This window comes from Chiloscyllium punctatum, chromosome 37 (assembly GCF_047496795.1).
Source record: "Chiloscyllium punctatum isolate Juve2018m chromosome 37, sChiPun1.3, whole genome shotgun sequence".
In the NCBI taxonomy this organism is placed as follows: Eukaryota; Metazoa; Chordata; class Chondrichthyes; order Orectolobiformes; family Hemiscylliidae; genus Chiloscyllium; species Chiloscyllium punctatum.
Window position 1 is genome coordinate 21,921,742 of NC_092775.1, and position 16,687 is coordinate 21,938,428.

A 16,687-nucleotide genomic window follows, 5' to 3' on the forward strand; every position below is an offset into this window, starting at 1 on the left:
CAACCTTTCTTTATATCTCAAACCTTCCATGCTTGGCAACATCTTGGGTAAATCTCTTCCGAGTCTTCTCCTCACGACCCAGCAATTTAGCCGTACCAACCTTCCCTGCTTTTCCCTGGGAGAATTGCAGATTTTCCCCGACCTGCCTTGGCTCTATTTCAGGGCCCAGCTGAAAAAAATGTCAATTTTTTTTCCCCTTTTGTTCGTCCATTTCCACAGTTGCTCCTTGTGGGTGCTCTGTGGAATTAGGTAAGAAGGGTGCAGTATGTCAATTCCAGATTCGGAAATTAATGTTGTACTGAGCTCAGGTTTTAAATTGTGCTTGAACTGTCCTTGATCATTGTCTGGGAACTTTAATCAGACCTTTTTTGAGCTCCCAAAAAAAAATCCAAAACAATTTATACCATTAAACATGACTTAGATTGCAGCTGATGCCTCAATTAAATGAATATTTATGATTTATATTTCAAAGAGTGAAGTCTAATTCCATATTCGTGAATAATCCAATTGCTTTGTCATCATGTACTTGGTGAAGTTTGACTAAGGAGGATATAGGGCTGCCAGACCTGCTGAGCATTTGCAGTAATTTCTATTTTAGTTTCTAATTTCTCCCATCCACTGTTCTTTTGTTTTTTATTAAGTATATATGCTCATCTGTGCCTATAAGGAATGTTAAATTATTTGAATGATTGTTAGCAACCACATATCATTTACTGCAAAGACACATAATGGTCAAAAACTGAGAGTACAAATGTGATCACTTGCTGAATCTAAATTAAATGGATTTGTAATGGCCTTTTTGTTGCTTTCCCCAATTTTAGGCTACCTTGTAGTCCCAGCAGGTGGAGGTGGTACTTTCCTTGGCGGATTTATTGTGAATAAATTAAAACTCCGTTGTGCTGGGATCATCAAGTTTTGTCTGCTTTGCACGTTCTTTGGTTTGCTAGCTATTTTCATAGTCTGCATTCACTGCCCGAACGTGCCTGTGGCTGGAATCACTTCTACTTTCAATGGCAGGTATGAGCACATATCTAATTTTAAACTTGGTAATTTTAAAACTTTAATATAGTTTTGGTATTCAATCATTAATGCAAGGAAGTATCTATTTTCTAATGGTCAACAAGATTAGTAAATAATACACCTTTGAAAATTAAGTCAAGATTTCACAATTTATTTACTTTGGAATCTGAGAAATTAGTGGAACTACATATGCTCTCTTATTTCAAACAAAATGCCTAACTGAACTCTCTTAGTACTTGTACAAAAACAGTTTGTCAATTTGAAAGTTGTTCAGACTTTTTCTTACCACTTCTTCTCTAGTGCAGACAGAGTTTCATTTCTCATCTCCTCTGCATACTTATTCATTATCTGCTTCATTTTAACTTGTCTATCTTATGTCTTGTGGGGCTAACCATGATAATCTACTGGTTGTTTGGGTGTTGCAAATCCTTCTTTCTATACAGAGTGCGTGGGGTCTGTTTAGTTCAAGTGGCAGAGAATGAACCATTTATGAGGTTCAGTAAGAAGAGGCATTGTCATTTGATGAGAGGTCATAGGTTTAGGATCAAGAATAGCAGATTTAAAACAGAACTGAGGAGAGATTACTTCTCTCAAATCGTCATAAACTGTCGAATTCATTATCCCAGACTGTGGTGGATGCTGGGACATTGAGTAAATTTACGGAAGAGATCCATTTTTAATTAGCTATGGAGAGTTGAAAGGTTCTGGAGAACAGGCAGGTAAGTAGAGTTGAGGCTAAGATGAGATCAGCCATGGGGGGCTGATCATATCAAATAGAGGGGCTAAATTGCCTACTCCTGCTCCTAGTTCTAAGTCCTTATGTTCTTAATAACAGGATGCAATTTATTGCATGACAGCATGACACAGGTTATGTTGCCTAGTTAGCCATTATCACTAAATCTATCAGGAGTAAGGAGACATGTATGACCCCACTAGGGTTTAGAGATGGACTCCCTGATTTTCCATATAGGACTATATGATATCATCAAATTGGTCTTGGAGTCTTCAACATTAAACCTTAAGCAATCTTGTAAATCTGCTGAAAAATGGCACATTTTGTGTGAAAATTTTCATCTTACAATGACCACGTTAGTTCAAAACACTACCAATTTAAAGAGAAAACCAACATTTATGTTGCATAAGAGTCTTGATTGGATGACAAGTGGACACTTATGGAGGCAGTGCCATGGGGAAATGCATCAATTAATGATGATTGACAATTAATTGCCAGGCTTTAAGCTTCAAACAAAGTAGATTATCGCCTTAAGAAATAACCCGTGAAAGACTGTCTCTCATTCTGTTGTGATGAAATCAGTACAATGAATGTGTATGTTCTTTCTGTCTGCAAAGAACATGGCCCTGTGTATGAATATGCACAGCTTTCTGATACATTTCAGTAAGTTGGGTGATGTAAGCAGCTCACACTTTCTCACAGGATTCAAGAATCTTCTATATCTGTGTTTTTTAGTTTCAATATTTAGTGCATAATTTGCAGAAATCTTCCATCTTATTACGGATTGCATAATATTGGTATGTATAAATAGGTATGAATGGATAGGAATACTTTATTCTGTTAACCCCGTTCAATATTCTATTGAGTAGATGTGAAGATTGTTACAACTTTCTAGGGTAGTATAATGGAAATGATACCCCACTACTGTTAAGATGAAATGTGGAAGATGCGTAAATACGTTAATTGTTTGATTTATACTTTTTTAAGGCTTCAGTGATGCAATTAACCAGGGAATGTGCTGATTGATGCTGAGACATTGCTTTCCACAGTTTTTATAATGGTCCAGTTAATGTGACTGCAGCTTGCAATACTGAGTGTAACTGTTCAATGGAAGTATATCACCCAGTTTGTGGAGAAAATGGTTTAATGTACTACTCCCCATGCCATGCTGGATGCACAGAACTGAATACAACATTGTTGGACAATGGCAGAAAGGTATTTTTTCAAGTTTCTACTTTGTGTATTAGTTGACAGCCTTTGTAAAGGACTGGAATTCTTTTTTAACTGCATGTACTTGCAGCCTTTAAACAGAATGAACAAATTCTCTTTTTAACTAATTAAACAAAAAATGCATGATGGATATTTAACGATACCATATCAAACAGTTATGGAGAATATTATAGATCACTTGGGTAGTGTAATGGAAATCAAGCCCACTATTCCTGGAGTCACCACAAAAGTTAAAGATTTTTAAAAGTATGCAAAATTTCCCCATTTGCTTGATTGAAACTGCAGGTTAGGTTTTTGCACAGCAGAAGAATTACTATATATTAAAGATAATTAGACTTTATTACCAGTAAACAGGGCCAGATAACAGTACTAATTAAAATTGTAATCCCCTTATAAACTTTCCCTTATACAGACAGTAAAACCGGTTATGGACAGAGAGGGGAAACTGGAAAGACAATTCAGTAATCGTTGTTCACAGATACTGTTGTTGAGATTATCTTTATAACTCTGGTTGGCCAGCACATTGCTTCAGTTATCTTTCTTTGAGAGCTTCCATTAGTTGCTGAGAGATACAAAATGGTTGGTTTACTTATAAAAGGTCTCTGACTTACCAGTCAAAAGTCAGAGCTACTATAATCTTTGCAGGAAAGATGAACTGATTTTCCTCAGGTTTATGTTGAGCTTTGACTGCAGAGAACAGAGACCGTGCCTGAGTTGGGGTAGAAATAAATATTTCTGTCTCTCTCGCTCTTTCTGAAACTTATTCACAGCTCCAAGCCTGTTCAGTTATGTGAGAACCAACCAAACAGTTGTTGGCAAGCAAGAAGGTCTATTGATAGCTGGTCACTAGTCCATAGACCAATCAACTTATTGTTACCAGCAAAAGCTGCATCAATATACCTCTATAGCTTCAAATCATCTCCAGTCAAACTTTATTTGCTGCTTGTTCAAGTAGTTGTTTCCACAATGTCCATCATAAGTGTCAGGTTACTTGCTTAAAATTCTACCACTGCCCTATCAAACACTTATTTTTAAAACAGAAATTTCTCATTTCAATACTTAGTTTTATTAAAACACAAAGTAAAAAGACCTGGTCCTTAAAAGAGAAAAAAGAGCCCATTTGACAATCCCAACATGTCATTTTAATTAATTAATATTGTTTTGCTTCCATTCATGTTCAGTCTGTTCAGACAAATGCTAACAAACCTTTGACAAATTACGCTCCAACCCAGACCTACTGGCTCAACGGTAGGAATGGTACCACTGTACCACATGAACCCTCCATGCATTCTCCATGTCCACCAAACTATTTGTCTTTTCATTATGGTCAGAGATTAAGTATTTACTTGCTATAGTTTAGTACATTTTTACAGAGATGAAATCATCTTCACACTGTGTTCAGGAAGGCTGGAACCTACTGCCTGAATTGCTGCTGAAGCTAGACCAATTGAATGTTTGAAAATCAATTTTCCTCATAAATTAACCTCTGACACTGGACTACTCATAAGGTTTTATGAATCCAAGCACTAACCCTTAAGGCACTTTTGTCTCCCTAGTTTTTGCCAGCACCCACTGTTTTCTTTATTTTAGTGACTTTCCTCTTCACTGCTTTGGATTCAGATTGCTTTTAAATATAATAGCAACAGGATGACTCAGTGGTTATCACTGCTACCTCACAGCACCAAGGACCTCGGTTCAATTCTAGCTTGGGGTGATTGTCTATTTGGCGTTTGCAAGTTCTCCCTATGTCTGCATGAATTTCCTCCCTCAGTCCAAAGATATGCAGGTTAAGTGGATTGGCCATGTTAAATTCCCCAGAGTGTCCAGGGATGTGCAGATTAGATGGATGGCCATGGGAGATGCAGAGTTACCGGGTAGGGAGAGTATGTCTGGAATGGGGTGCTCTTTGGAGAGTCGGTGTGGACTCCGTAGGCCAAATGGCCTGCTTCCACCCTGCAGGAATCCTACGACTCCTTAATTTATAGGCTTCTTTGTTTTTGTCAAAGGAAGATAAATGAGATTAAACAAGGTAGGATATTTCCTCATTATGAACCTGTGGTAAATGTCATCTAATAACCATCTAGTCTGCACATCATAATGTCAATGGAAAAATACCTTTTATGGACAGTAATAATTATTTACCAAAAAAATCTTAAATTGGCATTGAATATATAATTTGAGATTGTTTATAGGCTTGTAATTCTTCACTTTATTGATGCATGCAATTTGTTAGAGTGCTGAGAGTTAATGGGAGTGATGATGTCTTTAAATGATTGAGATCTTCTGAGTCTTGGTGTATGTATGTAATGGTTGGACTAACCTGAATTCCAGCACTAACTCCAGTTTCAGGCAAAATGAATAGGTATACAGTGTGGTGGTGCAAGTTCCTTTTCTTCTAATCAATGAATTGAACATGAGCAATGCACACACAACCTGAGACTTTATGTAATTATTATTTGCATTATTTTAATTTTAGGTTTACCACAATTGTGTTTGTGTTATGGAGAACCTTCAATCTGGGCAGGGTACTGCACAATCTGGAAAGTGTAACTCCTCGTGTTCCCACATGCCTCTCTTCCTGGTGCTATTTTTCGTTGTGATTTTGTTCACATTTCTGGGTAGTATTCCTGCACTCACCGCAACTCTGAGGTAATAAGGCTATTTAGCAGCCCATTATGCTTACTTTTTCTAACCTAATGCAAATTATTTTTCTTTTTTAAAAAAACTGCAAATTCATTTCAGTTTTATTGTAATTTTTCAGGTTTGGTTAGCAGCATTGCCAAATGAGTAATTTATTCGAGAGTATAATAAATGTGTACAGCAGCAAAGATGTGCTATAGATTTAATTTGTTATAGAATTGGCTATTTATTTTGGCAGGTCAGGCAGCACTTGTGGAGACAAACTGCCTGACTTGGTAAACATTTCTAGCATTTCCCAGCATCTGCAAACTTCAGCCTTTTACAATAATTGCATCTTTTGGGTTAGACTGTAATATAAATTGGAACAGAGTCAGAGTCTCTGACATTCTGCCTTTATGGTAGTTGGTTACTAGCCATTAAGAGAGTCATTCTTGCCTGTCTTTGTAATTACTTTAGAAGATCTTTTCAATTTAAGCATAATGAAGTGAAAAGTTATTCTTACATTTACTTTTTGCTGGAGTTCCGATGCATGAAGTGGGATCTCATAGAGACTGATAAAATTCTAATAGGACTAGCAGGATAGATACAGGGAGGATGTTCCCAATGGTTGGTGTGTCCAGACCAGGGGTCACAGTGTGAGGATTCAGAATGGACCATTTAGGATGGCGATAAGGAAACATTTCTTAACCCTTAGAGTGGTGAGCCGGTGAAATTCATTACCATAGGAATGTATTGATGCCCAAACATTGAATGTATTCAAGAGGCAGCTAGATACAGCACTTGGGGTGAATGGAATCAAAGATTATGGGGAGAAAGCAGGATTAGGCTATGGAGTTGGATGATCAGCCATGATCATGACGAATGGTGGGTAGGCTTGCAGGGCTGAATGGCCTCCTCCTGCTCCTATCTTCTATGTTGCTATCTTTCTAAATACTTTTAAGTTTAGAGTTAGCAAACAAACATAGATGCAAATAAAGTAACAACCTGAATAATGTAATGCCCCTAATGTTGCTGCACATCTTGAGATGCTTTGCAGGAATGTTATTGAACATATTTGGTTCTAAGCCACGCAAGAAATGTTAGGACAGGCAAGCAAAAGTTAAAGCTTAAGACGTGTCTTGAAGGAGGAGGGGGAGTAAAATGGCAGAAATATTGAGTTCATCTGCAGATCCTGTGCTTCTATATTTCGATCAAGTTCTGAATTTCTGACACCATCGAGCCAGGCCTCCAACAGTCCTGCAAGTGCCAAGGACCCGGGCATTCCTTCCTTGGCCAGCTGCAGAAACACGGGCAGTGCTGTGTTCACCAGCACATGCTGCTGACTTTAACCTACCACTAGTTCCTGCTAAGATGGCAGTGCAGAAGGGTAAAGGAGGCAATCCTCTGAGGGATCTGTGGCTCCTTCCTCAGAGGTGGAAGAATAGTAGTGTTGCAGGACCTGCCTCTTGGCTGCTGAGAACATGCAGATCCACTCATACCTGCATGAAACAAATAGGAATCCATTGTGAACAAACAGTAGAAGTTCAGGCATGTCACAAGTACATTCAAAGTAATGGGAGCGCAACATAGCGATGGGCAATGATCCTTACTGGTTAGCAGGACATGGGGGTTTATGCCTCACCACAGGATCAGCCTGTCCTGACTGTCACATCCTAGCATGAGATATTTTCCCATGGAATGAGACAATTTGAGGGAATTGAGTGAGATGAAAGTATCTGGCCCAGTTTTAGTGCTGGTGCAGGTTGGGAATAGGTGGTGACTGAGTAAGTAGGCAGCTCTAAGGCCTGATTGGATATGTAGTGTGGGCTGTTAGGACGAGTGAAAATGACTGAGGAAAGATGTTACAAGCAACAGAGAAAGTGGTAGAACACAAGCCTTGGTGGGAGGTTGCTGCACTGACAAAGAGAGGCTGTGAGGAGAGAAGATGGTTACACTTACCCGGGTGGAGCAGAGAAAATTGTTGATGTTTTACAGTGTTACTGGATCTTCCTTCAGAATGTGGATGCCATAGTGAACTGGGTGGCAGTCGCTGATCAATCTGTCAGGGTCTGGTATCATAGTCTCTGCTCTGTCACCCAATCCATCATATACCCCAGGTCCCTGACCTTTGTGAGACAGGGACCGGGGATAAGTGACAGGAGCTGTGCAAGACACCTCCAGACTGACAACACTTGACCTGCTGCATACCATCTTTTAATTCATTCATAGAATGTGAGCAGCGATGGCTGGGCTAGCATTTACTGCCATCTCTAGTTGCTCTTGGGAAGCTGGCTCTTGAACTGCTCCAATCCATTTGGTGTAGGTACACCCACAATGCCATCAGGGAGGGAGCTCCACCCTGTGACACTGAAGGAACAAGGATATATTTCCAAGTCAAGATGGCGAGAGACTTAGAGGAGAACTTGCAAGTGGTGGTGTGCCCATGTATCTGCTGCCCTTGTCCATAAGAACATAAGATATAGGATCAGAATTAGGCCATTTGGCCCATTGGGTTTGCTCCTCTATTCAATCAAGGTTCAACCCCATTCTCCTGCCTTTTCCGCATAATCCTTGATCCCCTTACTAATTGAGAATCTATCTATCTATAAAGACATTCAATAACATGACCTCCAGAGCCTTCTGCAGCAATGGATTCAACAGATTCCCCACTCATAGCTGAAGAAATTCCTTCTCATCTCAGTTTTAAAAGGTCTTCCCTTCACTCTGAGGCTGTGTCTTCAGGTCCTGGTCTCTCCTATTTGTAGAAACATCTTCTCCATGTTCACTGTATCCAGGTCTCTCCGTATTCTATAGGTTTCAATGAAACTCCCTTGAGTAGAGACCCAGAATCCTCAACTGCTCCTCATTTGACAAGCCCTTTATTCCTGGGATTGTTCTTGTGAACCTCGAGGCCAGTACATTCTTCCTTAGATACGGGACCAAGCACTGCTCACAATATTCCAAAGGCAGTCTGACCAGAGCCTTCTACAACCTCAATAGTACACCCTTGCTCTTGTATTCTCGTGCTCTCAAAATGAATGCTAACATTGCATTTGCCTTCCTAACAGCCAACTGAACCTGCATGTTAACCTCTGGAGAATCCTGAACTAGGACTTGCAAGTTCCTATGTGCTTAAGATTTCTGGAGCCTTTCCCCATTTAGAAAATAATCCACACCTCTATTCTTCCTACCAAGTGCATAGCCTCGGACTTCACTATATTGTATTCCATCTGCTTCTTCCCATACTCTGCTAGCCTGTTCAAGTTCTTTAGCAGTCTCCATGCTTCCTCAACACTACCTGTCTCTCCACCTATCCTTGTGTCTTTCTAGGTGGTAAATTTTTAAGAGTGAAATATGGCATCAGTGCCAGATATCCAGGCAGTGGTGAGTACTTCTGTGAGAGTGCAGTGAAGGTTCACTAGACTGATATTCAAAAGGCAGGACAGTTATATGACGAGAGAGTTGAACTGGGCCTGGATTCACTCGTGTTTCGAATGATGAGTGGGGATCTGATTGGAATGTATAAAATTCTAACAGGTTTGGACAGATTAGGTGTAGAGAAGAGGTTTTGCCTGGCTGGGGAGTCTAGAACCTGGGGATACAGTCTAGGCATACTGGGTAAACAGTAGGACTGAGATGAGGAAAATTGAGGGAAATGAACCTGTGGAATTTTCTAAAACAGGAGGCTGTGGAGGCTGTGTCAGTGAATGTAATCAAGGAAGAGAGAATTTTTAAAATGATTTTTGAAAGCATCGAGGAGTACGATGCAGAGGTAGAAATATGGCATTGAGATAGAGGATCAACCATGATCATGTTAAATGGCAGAGAAGGCTTGAAGGACCAAAAGGCCCATACCTGCTTCTAGTTTCTATGAAGCTCACCAAAATGAATATTTAGCTGATTTCTGGTCAAATTCAGCCCTATAAATCACTGGATAGACATAAGTTAGAATATTGTGGGCCGTACTTTTCGGAAAAAGCCTGAGAACAATGCAGCAGGATTTTTACTAGAATGCTACCCAGAAACGAGGATTTATAAAGAGAGGTTGGAAAGCTTACTGTTGTTCTTGGAAAATAGAAAACTAAGATTATCAAAGAGGATTTTTTTTTCAAAATAAGGATGATTTTGCAATCTTTACTCTCGATTACATCAACAACCAGAGGCTGTCGCACCACAAGATCTGGAGAGCTGAGGAGATGTATTTTTCCACTTGAGTTGTCAGTGTCTGGAATGTTCCACCTAAAAGGTGGTGATGTAGGACAGGTATTTAAGGACAAGGCTTTTATGGGATTATGACCCCCAAAAGCAGCCCAATAATGAAGCACAACTACTCTTTCAAAGCCAGTGCAAACACAACAGGAAACTGGTGTTTCTGTATTAAAAGCTTCTATGTCTCTGATATAAAGAAAAATGCTTCACTTCATTCACACATGAAATATGTGATTCAACGTAACACAGGTACAGGAACAGTGCATCTCTGAACTGGCCAGTCACTTCTAAAGAGATTTCTGTTAAGAGTGGTAAAATCCAATAATGCTAACCAGACACATCTTTAAAGACAATTAATGGTCACCAATTTTCCATTTTCAAGAATGTTTCAAAAGATAAAAATGTAATTGATTTGTAAATACAAGAGAAGTTCCCAGCACATGCATCGGTGCTCACAACAAGCCATTTATTTCCTCCTAATATAAACAAAATCTATCTACGAGTTGCTGGATTGCAAGTATGTTCCCCAAATTGGGTAGTGGCCTAACCAGAATTACTGAAGGGGTTGAAAACAATGTTCTGCAATAATTATGTGTAACAAAGGTTTTTATTTTCATTAATTAGGTGTGTCCCTGATAGTCAACGATCATTTGCACTTGGTATTCAATGGATCTTGGTCCGTACTTTAGGTAAGGATACTTCAATAGCCATTAGTGGTAAAGCCACAGCTTAAATCAAAATCTATTTCTCTTATTGTTTAACGGAGACACTCACAATATAAGCTTATTTGAATAATTCAAAGCCATGATATTATATTCTTTCAATTTATTATTGTTATTTATAAAGAATTTTATGTAGAATAAACCAAAATAATAACATCTGAATAAATTTTAATCTACAAATTTAACTGAACCTTGACTAACTTATTTCTTATATTTTATTTTATGCATTAAGAACCGAATTTCAGAAAATGCACTAAAGATTAGTTTTTCAGAAATACAAAACTAAATCGTACATTTGATGGCGTAGCACTGTGTTACAAAAAAAACTTTAATTAATTAGTAGTTTCTTAGGGGCATTTGTTTCTATTCAATTTTAAGAATGTATTTTTGAACCAAGTGCAGTACAAATAAGAGTAGCTGGGTGGACTATATGTTTGACCTTGAATTTTGCTCAGTTTACATTATTGAAGTATTTCTATTCTTATTCAAATGTTTCTACTTTTCACTATTTAGCACAAGTTAGTTTCAACAGTAATAATCAACAACTAGATAGGAATGTGAAATCAACTAACCTTTCTTGTTGATGTTAAAATGCCATAGGAGAAAGTGAGGACTGTAGATGCTGAAGATCAGAGCTGAAAATGTGTTGCTGGAAAAGCGCAGCAGGTCAGGCAGCATCCAAGGAGCAGGAGAATCAACGTTCTTCAGAAGGGCTCATGCCCGAAACGTCGATTCTCCTGCTCCTTGGATGCTGCCTGATCTGCTGCGCTTTTCCAGCAACACATTTTCAGCAGCTAAAATGCCATAGTCAATAATATGATTTCAAGTTCTAACAATCTAAGACAACTGTCAATTAACTTTGTCTGTAATTAGATCAACTTTCCATCGTATATGTTTCAACAGGTGGAATTCCCGGCCCAATTGCCTTTGGCTCAGTTATCGACATTTCTTGCTTGTTATGGCAGGATCAGTGTGGTGATAGGGGCTCATGTTATATCTACCAAAATTCAGCCATGAGCATGTACCTCCTGATTGCGGGAGTAACTTATAAGGTAACATATATGATCATATATAGTTAGAAAAAATGTTTTCCAATGCAATCGAATATATTAACACCCAATCTCTAACTCCATTACCTATTTGGCAAAAAAACATTGAGTGAACAAATGGTTTAATAACTTTTTTTAAATTCTGAGCAGTCAAAAAAGATGAAATTGAGTAAGTAGCCCCAGTGGCCTAATGGATAAGGCACTAGCCTTCTAATCCAAGGATTGTGGGTTCGAGTCTCATCTGGGGTGTCTGACCCTTCCTTCCTCAACTTTATGGTGGCACATTGACTCAGTGGTTGGCACTGCTGCCTTGCAGCGCCAGGGACCTGGGTTCAGTTCCAACTTCAGGCCACTGTCTGCGTGGAGTTTGCACAATCTCCCTGTGTCTGTGTGGGTTTCCACTGGGTGCTCCAGTTTCCTCCCACAGTCCAAAAATGTGCAGGTTAGGTGAATTGGCCATGCTAAATTACCCACAGTGATAGGTGCATGAGTGGGGGAATGGCTCTGGGTGGGTTACACTTCGGAGGGTTGGTGTGGACTTGTTGAGCCAGAGGGCCTGTTTCCACACTGTAGGGAATCTAATCTAATATTGTCCAGCTTTTCAGACAAGATTATGTACTTACTGCAGGTCAGACTTGGAGTTAGTGATATATCAATTGTCTTGTGCTTATTGTGTTTTACATCATGAACATGAAAAAAACAGAGTAAGACTGATTAATGAAATATCTCCTCTGAAGGCTGTTACAAGCATGTTGAGTGAAATGGTATTCTGCATTATTCTATGATTACATAGCCCTCAATAGGATATTTACAATAGCATTAATATGGATTCTCACTTTTCCAATAATAAATATTATTTTACATGCCAGTTGCATAGAATGGAGGCTTTGGAGCAACTAACTGGTTGACCTGAGTCCAAACTCTAGTCAGTATAGATACATAGGTTTTAGAAAATAGATCAGTAAACAGTTCTCTGATAAAATGGAATTAATATTAATTCACCAAAGTATAACTAAAGTTGATGCTAGCTCCAATGACAATTACTTTATTTTCTTTTTTCAGGTACTGGGAACACTGTTCTTTCTGATAGCCTTATGTCTTTACAAGCCACCAAATTCTGCACTGAGTAGTTCAAACGTGGACAATGGAGAGCCAGATCTGCCAGCGAAAGATATGCCACAAATGACAGTAAACAGAGTAATTACTTTGTAGGAAGTACATTTCCACTCAAACCACATTCATATCTTCCATGAAAGTGGATACTTGTCACCTTGCACCATTGCACATCACCTGTCACTCATCTAATTATAAAACAGAATTATAAAACAGTCTTTGAAATATTCAGTTCATACAGTTCCCTTCATGGGTCAGTGGTGTTGAGACTGAAAACCTGTTAAATTACAGGCTTGCAATGAATTGCACACCTGCAGAAGGTTTAAATCTGGAATCAAAACTGACGACCAAGCATCAGTAAAGTACATAGAAGAGCCACAGAGCATTCCATGTCTATACAAGAATTCAACATTACTTTAGCCAATGGAATGGACTGCTTTTAATTTAGGCCTCTAAGCAAGCCCCAAGAAGGTGAAAGTTGGAACAAATTTTCACATCATATGAACTTCTGAATTCAGAACAGAGCTACTCAAGCCATCACTAACTATTATTGCTATAGTTATGATATTTTGCTTTGTCTTTGTCAGATGTTTAAAAAAACAGTTTATTATTCTATTTATTCCCAGATACTTGTTCCTGGGAAGATAACATTTTTTTTAGATAAAGGCTGTGATTTTGTTTCTGAGTCAGGTGCGCAGAAGCAGGAGAGCTCTTGGTTCTGTGAACTTGACCTTTACAAATGACATGCACACTCCAGATTATTGGTCCAAGAGAGCAAGCTTGATTTGAAAGCCAGGTCAGGAAAGCTTCCTGAGTCGACCAATTTCTTAGAGGTTGCTGTTTACCCATGGGCTCCAGCAGCAAATATTGAAATAATATAAACCCTCCAGCCTTCTCATGCTCTCGCTCTCTCGTTTTCTCTCTCACAATCTCACTCTCTGTCTCACACACACACACACACACCTCCATGCCATCCCAAGCCACTTAATGCCCAAAGTTTGATTTCAGGTGTGAAAAGCTGTGGGGGATGAATTGAAGCCATTAGGTGGCATGGATAAAGGTGAGTGTATGAGATTTGGCAGGGTGAAGACTTAAGGCTGGGAGAATATTTTATGTTTCTCCCCTTTTAGAGAAGTAAGGTACCTTTTAGATCTCATCATCCATGTTGGGTTATGCTTTTGCAAAACTAAGGCAAAAGTTCTCAACCTTTTCAGTATCAAGGCACACTTCCATGCAAAAAACAATTCTACAGCACACCTACCTTCTATTTATCACATGTGCAGTATCAAAACTATCCTACTGCAACTCTGTTCTGTTTGACCATGTGCTGTCTATAGGGGGCGCATGGTGTCAACAGATACTGCTTTCAGTAATGGCTACCAGCTTCCAGAGAAGATCAGAAGCAACACATGGGCTGATACACTGCAGTGAAGTGGCTCTGCTTCCCAAAGTTTTCCGATATAATTCTCACCTTGTTGCGGTGCAGTGGTTGAAAATCACTACACTAAAATAGTCTTTTAAGAAGTGATGGAAGTGAGACATGCTGTGGAATTGTGAAAAGGCATGATTTATGTAAAAAGTGTACAAACTCATTCAGACTAGCAAGTTGTTGAAAAACTGTCCAACAAAATTGTGGAGTTTAAAAATAATGGTGCTCACTAGTTCAGAGTGCATGTTTACATGAAACCAGAATAGGATTTGTGTTGCATGATGGATTTCTCAAACTTTTATTTCCATATTGAGATGCCTATAGATGGACAGCTCCAAATGCTGACTGGATGGAAATAGTTGTTGACATAAGGGATTAAGCACTTGAGTGAATGTATGTTTACGTAAGACATTGACCATTCAAATGAAATGTTTGTTTTTGTACAAGATTATTTGAAGCAATTTCAATGTAAATTTTTGGTATTAATGGGAGTGTGTTTTATTTTGATAGTGATATTATAATTTAGACTGATTACTTTATTTCTTAAAGAATACTTCCTGAGTTATGCATATGTTGAAAAATGGCTAAGTTGACGTGAAAAGGACATGGTAAAGGGTGGTGGGACATGTCAGCATATGGCCTATAAAGGGCTGTAAAGGGCTTTGGGCTGTATGAGGGCATATGGAATATGAGTGGTTGCAGGAAATTAGTATATTGGCATCTGGGTATCAAGGAGCCATGGAAAATATGTCAACAGTTGGCAAAGATTACAAGAGAGGCCATGATGGTTGGATAGATGAGAATAGGGCGCCATAGGGGATATAAGGGAGCATGAGGGCAGACACCCATCCTTGAACAGAAATAGTGGCCTTTGGGTTCTACAATAAGGGAAGCCAAAACCCCACTTCAGTGGAGGCAACAGGAAGTTTCAATGGCAGTTGCTGCAATAGAACATACACGAGTCCCTGGCATAGTGGTAATATTGCTAGCCTAGTAGTCTAGAAGACCAAGTTAATACACTTGGGATGTAGCTTTTAATCCCATAAAGGGAATTGGTGAAAATTTAATTAAAACATATATTCATAAGACCCTACATAACTTGGAGGGGGATATAACTTATGATTTTAAGTTATTTTAGCCATGGCAGAGAGGGTCTCTGTCATGGTTAAAATTTGGGCCAAAGTCTCAACTGGATGCTGAACTTGAGTCTCAAACATGTTGTGACATATATATGTATATTTAATATATTTAATAGCTTATTATGCTTCATGTTCAGCAGGAAATAAATACATTTTTAAATCTAGATTATGGAATCAAAATTGAAACATCTTTTTTAAAAATTCCTACTTACTCGCTCCTTATATCTAACTCCATTCATGGTGTAGCTTAATCCTGAGGACTTCAGTGAATCTACTAACCATGCTTGAACCCTTTTAGAGGATAGAATGACCCCTCTAGTTTTCCCAGTTTACTTTTTTTTTGCACTATGTCACTGTAGAGGCAGAAATGAAGAAGATGGTCACTGAACCATGAATTTTTTTTAAAATGTAGATGCGCAAGAATTAGAAACTCTGCTCAATGAATTACTTATTTATAGATATTTGACAGTGCTGCAAGCTGCTAGAATGCCATTTCATATTTATAAAAAAACACAGATCAAACATCTGAAAGCGAATTCTAAAACAATACTTGCAGAAAAATGAGGTGGGGAGCCTGTGTAGTTTTATAAGGTGCAATTGTCGATATATCTTCACAGAGAGTATTTGATGGCCAGCGTTTCTGAAGGTGGTGAGAAGATGGGTCAGGGGAGTTGAGAGTAGCAAATATTTTGCACCACCTGTATAAGTAATTAACAGATTGATATATTGGAATGATACCTGGCAGCGGGGTGAAGAATACCCAGTTTCACATGAGACAGTAGAGTTTTGTAAAACTGTCATTGCTGTCTGAATGATATTGATTATTTGCAGTAGGATCTACTGGACAGGGACATATTACAGGAAAGAAAAAGTTAGCATTGTGTTTTTGCTTGCAAGTAAAATGAAGTATTCAATCTCAATGCACTATTTATTGTTATTTGTGGCAAAAAATCACCTTTATCATATATTTATCATCTTGAACTGATGCCAAGATAAAAAAAAACTTCATTTTAAAAGCAGAGCTATTTAAAATAAATGTGATATCCCTGCTATAATAACAGGTGATGTTTATGTTTGCACAGCTGTATCCAATGGCATAACTTCAGTGTTAATGCACTTACACAGAGGAAATGAAATTTGGGTAATTTTGGCTCAAGGTGTGATTTACCATTTATAACGTAATCAAATCAGTTTGTAACTGTGATCAAAGTTACCTAAATTTATTATTTTCTGTATATAACAATAAATAAGCTTTATGTTACTATAGTTTTATGTAATTTTTGGCTTGTTCTTCATTTAAAAGGCACCATTCTATGAATGCAGTGGTTCAAATTTACTTTATCATTGCACAATTAATGGTGATGTCACTTTTAATGTCACAATGTTCAATATTCAATAATACATTGAATTTTCAAAACAAAATC

The 16,687-nt window shown here is 38.4% G+C and overlaps 1 protein-coding gene across 6 annotated transcripts in view; it reads left to right on the forward strand.

Annotated features, from left to right (window-relative positions):
• The window catches only part of slco4a1 (solute carrier organic anion transporter family, member 4A1), a 143,011-nt gene that overhangs the window by 118,445 nt on the left and 7,879 nt on the right, over window positions 1–16,687 (forward strand). For 5 of the 6 annotated variants that reach the window (XM_072556438.1, XM_072556433.1, XM_072556432.1 and 2 more), the window contains 5 exons: window positions 822–1,017; window positions 2,803–2,968; window positions 5,460–5,632; window positions 10,436–10,500; window positions 11,437–11,585. In XM_072556438.1, the coding sequence (XP_072412539.1) occupies window positions 822–1,017; window positions 2,803–2,968; window positions 5,460–5,632; window positions 10,436–10,500; window positions 11,437–11,585 (749 nt within the window). Of the gene's footprint in view, window positions 1–821; window positions 1,018–2,802; window positions 2,969–5,459; window positions 5,633–10,435; window positions 10,501–11,436; window positions 11,586–12,644; window positions 16,525–16,687 lie in introns of those variants that run through there. The other variant, XM_072556437.1, reaches the window with a different exon arrangement.